The 3,369-nt window shown below is 35.2% G+C and overlaps 1 protein-coding gene across 1 annotated transcript; it reads right to left on the reverse strand.

Annotated features, from left to right (window-relative positions):
- Positions 1–2,412, reverse strand: LOC149541655 (patatin-like protein 2). The gene is made up of 8 exons (XM_089796098.1): positions 2,070–2,412; positions 1,772–1,953; positions 1,485–1,671; positions 1,126–1,296; positions 950–1,027; positions 650–871; positions 384–559; positions 1–272 (listed from the first exon to the last, which is right to left on the reverse strand). Exons 1-8 carry the CDS (start codon positions 2,193–2,195, stop codon positions 191–193), a joined length of 1,224 nt encoding a protein of 407 aa, XP_089652224.1. The 5' UTR covers positions 2,196–2,412; the 3' UTR covers positions 1–190.
- Between the last annotated feature and the right edge of the window lie 957 nt (positions 2,413–3,369).

Genomic DNA, 3,369 nt, shown 5'->3' on the forward strand with positions numbered 1-3,369 from the left:
TTAAAGAACCAACTGACCACCAAACAGTCTTATGCTACAAATTAATTATGATTCAGAGAATAAATCCAAACCATTAAAGTCCTTTGTTAAGGTGTAAAGCTTACCATTGATTGAGATAAAATTTATTTTGAAAAGACAAAAACACGCACTTAAAAAATGCATTGAAAGCGTTATGGATCACGTGGCTAAGTTATACAATTTGCACAGGGTTATGAGCAGATGATCGCGTGATTTCTCGCAACTTTCTTTCGTTGGAGAGTTGCCTTGCAAACCTGTTCAGAAGTCAGCTTACCATCATTAGTATTCAAATCATGGAATAATAATACAATCCATGTCTTATACTTCATAATTGAATTAACAAGGACAATAGTTGGGATTTTTACCTGACCAATGCATCGCTGTTGGTGCCCTGGCTAGGAACTGGAACATAAAACCCCGTCTGTATATCCACTCTGGAAATACACTTTTCCAGAAGCGATTTCCCAATGCCTTCAAGCTCTTCAAGGTTTTTCTTGGTGGAGATATCAATAGAGGCTGTCTGTCCCACCAAATTGTTTTCCTATAATAAAATAATGTTACCACGATAAACACCACTTGAACGTTTATTGTTACAGATCAGCTTCTACAGATGAAGAAAAGTAAAATAGACCTGAATTCTGAGATAGTTTTCTTCAGAATGGAAGGTTTGGAACAGTAAGCAGGAATGAATGTCCACCATATCTGAGCTTAATTGCATAAAAGTGTCTATTATTGGCACCATGTCTTTCTGACGGAGCCACCCTAAAAGTCCCCATTTCGAAACAACACTGGCTTTGTATGATGGCGTTTTGTATCCAGTCCCAAGAGACAAAACCAAAACATTTCTCTTGTCCTGATTGAAATATACTAACCGTTAATAAACCTTGCATTCCTTAAGGAAAGATATCATATATTTCTATGATTGAATCACCTTTGATTTGTTTAATGGTATCCATTCTCTGGGATTCTTGATGGATTCCTTTGTCATTGCGTTCAAAGCAAGTAATGTCTGCAGAATACGTTTGTTTTTTTTGAAAGTAGAATAAAAAATATTAGAACTAATTGTGGGTAAGCATTTTGAAAGGACAATAGAAGAAATACTATTACTGGATTATTAGCAGCGACTCCTCCATCTATGAGGTTGAATTCTCTGAATTTTCTTGGATCACCAGGTGGATATTTTGTTTGAAAATAGTGGGCAGGAAGATATGTTGGGGCAGCCGAAGTACCAATGCATATATCTGATAAATTCGCATCTTTTGAGACATCGTCTCTAGCCTGTAGAGAAAGATGTACAATTCATAACTCTCTTTAACCATCTTAATGATACATAATGATTGCAAATATAGCTTACAGAAATGTTGGTTTAAAAAAATCCAAAGCCAAATTGGAGACGAATTTAGCGGTGCATGATCTATTCATTTAAAGAAAAGAGGAAAAATCTAAGGAAAGAAGGAAAAAAGTACCTCAAAAGTAGAGAATATTATGGGCTGCTGCAAATTGGTATCATAGGTTGGGATCACTACATTAATTACTAGCTGTTGCAATCCAACGCCACCCGCTAATTCTTTGAGAAGATTGTGCAGATGACGCCCAGTGTATTTGGGGCCTCTAAACAAAGCGTAAATTGATTTGAACCATCCCCAAAAGCCCCTGCAAAAGACCCATTAAACGAACTTAGTTGCACCTATACGCTTTTATTTGATCTCCTATTCTACCAAATGAGAATGCTTTGAAATTTAAGGGAACTTACTTTCTAGGTGGAAAAATTGAACTGCTCTGCTCCAAATAAAATTGTTTAATTTCTTGACCAGAATAGCGTGGTTTGCCTTCGTTGTTTGGAACAGTTAACATCGCAGTAACGAGTCCTCCTGTGCTTGTCCCCGCAATGATGTCGAAATAATCTGCTATTCTAGCGTCTGTGCCATCTCGTTTCTATCAACACATTTAAGTTGATTTAATTAGAAACAAGGCCTTAAAAACAGTAAACACAATCGAAGTAATTCTGAGTATGTATTTGGTTTGATCAGATAGAAAGAAATAAATAATACCTGAAGCTCGGACTCTAGAAATTCAAGGATAGTTGCAGGAATAATACCCCGAACTCCTCCTCCGTCAATGCTAAGAATGGTGATCATATCTCCATCACTGGGTGAAAGTCTTCCCAAGGTTGCCATTGTATTTATTTCGAGTGAGGAATATGACTGCAGCCAGAACAAGAGCTCTGTGATGGAAACTTGATACTTGAATGTAGATTTCAGAGGAGATAAGGGAGGGGGCCTAGCAGTGGCGCAATATCCTATGCCATCTAGTTGCTGTATAGACGACAAAAGTGTGACCGGTCATCACCTACTACATATTTTAAATATGTATGAGGACTGAATTTAAAAATAATTGATACTACACGAGAGACACTATAAAATAACATCATTCACAAACAAATAGAACTAACTTATGAATACATCAATGTGAAACTAAAACCACTATCATATAGTTAAAGACATAAAAGAATAGTCTACTATAGACAAAGTTGAACATATATCGACGCTCCACGCATAGATGTTGAAAAGTAACCGACGTCTGTTTTTGCAATCATATCTTCGTAATTGTATAATAAAGAGAGACGAATTCTTACTAGATAGTTTGGAAGCGGCAATTTATCTTGTATCTGCATGTGTTTTGTAGAATAGATTCTATGCTCACATGGGTACACTCTTGCGATAAGTTTTCATTTGTTATAGAAAAACATTAATCAGAAAAGACATCGAAAAATTTGGACTGATTTGGGAGCTATCATTAACTCACGAATGTGACCTAAAACTCGAACTTGAATTCAATCTATTAGTACACTAATAATGACAGTCATATAGTTCAGGGGGTTGTCATTCTAGATCTTCATCAAACTTTCCGTACCCATTTCCTTCAATTTTGTAAGGATTGGAGATCTCTTGCAAGATGTAATATAGAAGCTTTCCAACTTGGGCTAATCTATCATCAACTTGTTACTTCTCTCCACATATAATCATGGTTAGATTGTCACGTCCCATCTTGCGACTTTACTTGTCTTTGTTTATTTATTATGTAGGATCTTATTAATTTCAACCTTGTCAAATCTTGATTTGAACTTGGATTAATTAACAATTAAGTTGACTATTGCATTATGATGTATTAATTAGGATGATTTAAATGAATAATTAATGCATTGAAATCTCATAGTTATGTTAATTCATGATAAACATGAATATGTTTGAAAGTTATTTTATGATGATATAATGGGCTTCATTTTACGATGATGATGTAATGAGTTAGATTATATGATGATGAAGTAATTGAGGCTATTAATGTATGTAT

Source organism: Cupressus sempervirens, chromosome 8 (genome assembly GCF_028749045.1).
Source record: "Cupressus sempervirens isolate cs-2001-9-10 chromosome 8, ASM2874904v1, whole genome shotgun sequence".
Lineage (NCBI taxonomy): Eukaryota > Viridiplantae > Streptophyta > Pinopsida > Cupressales > Cupressaceae > Cupressus > Cupressus sempervirens.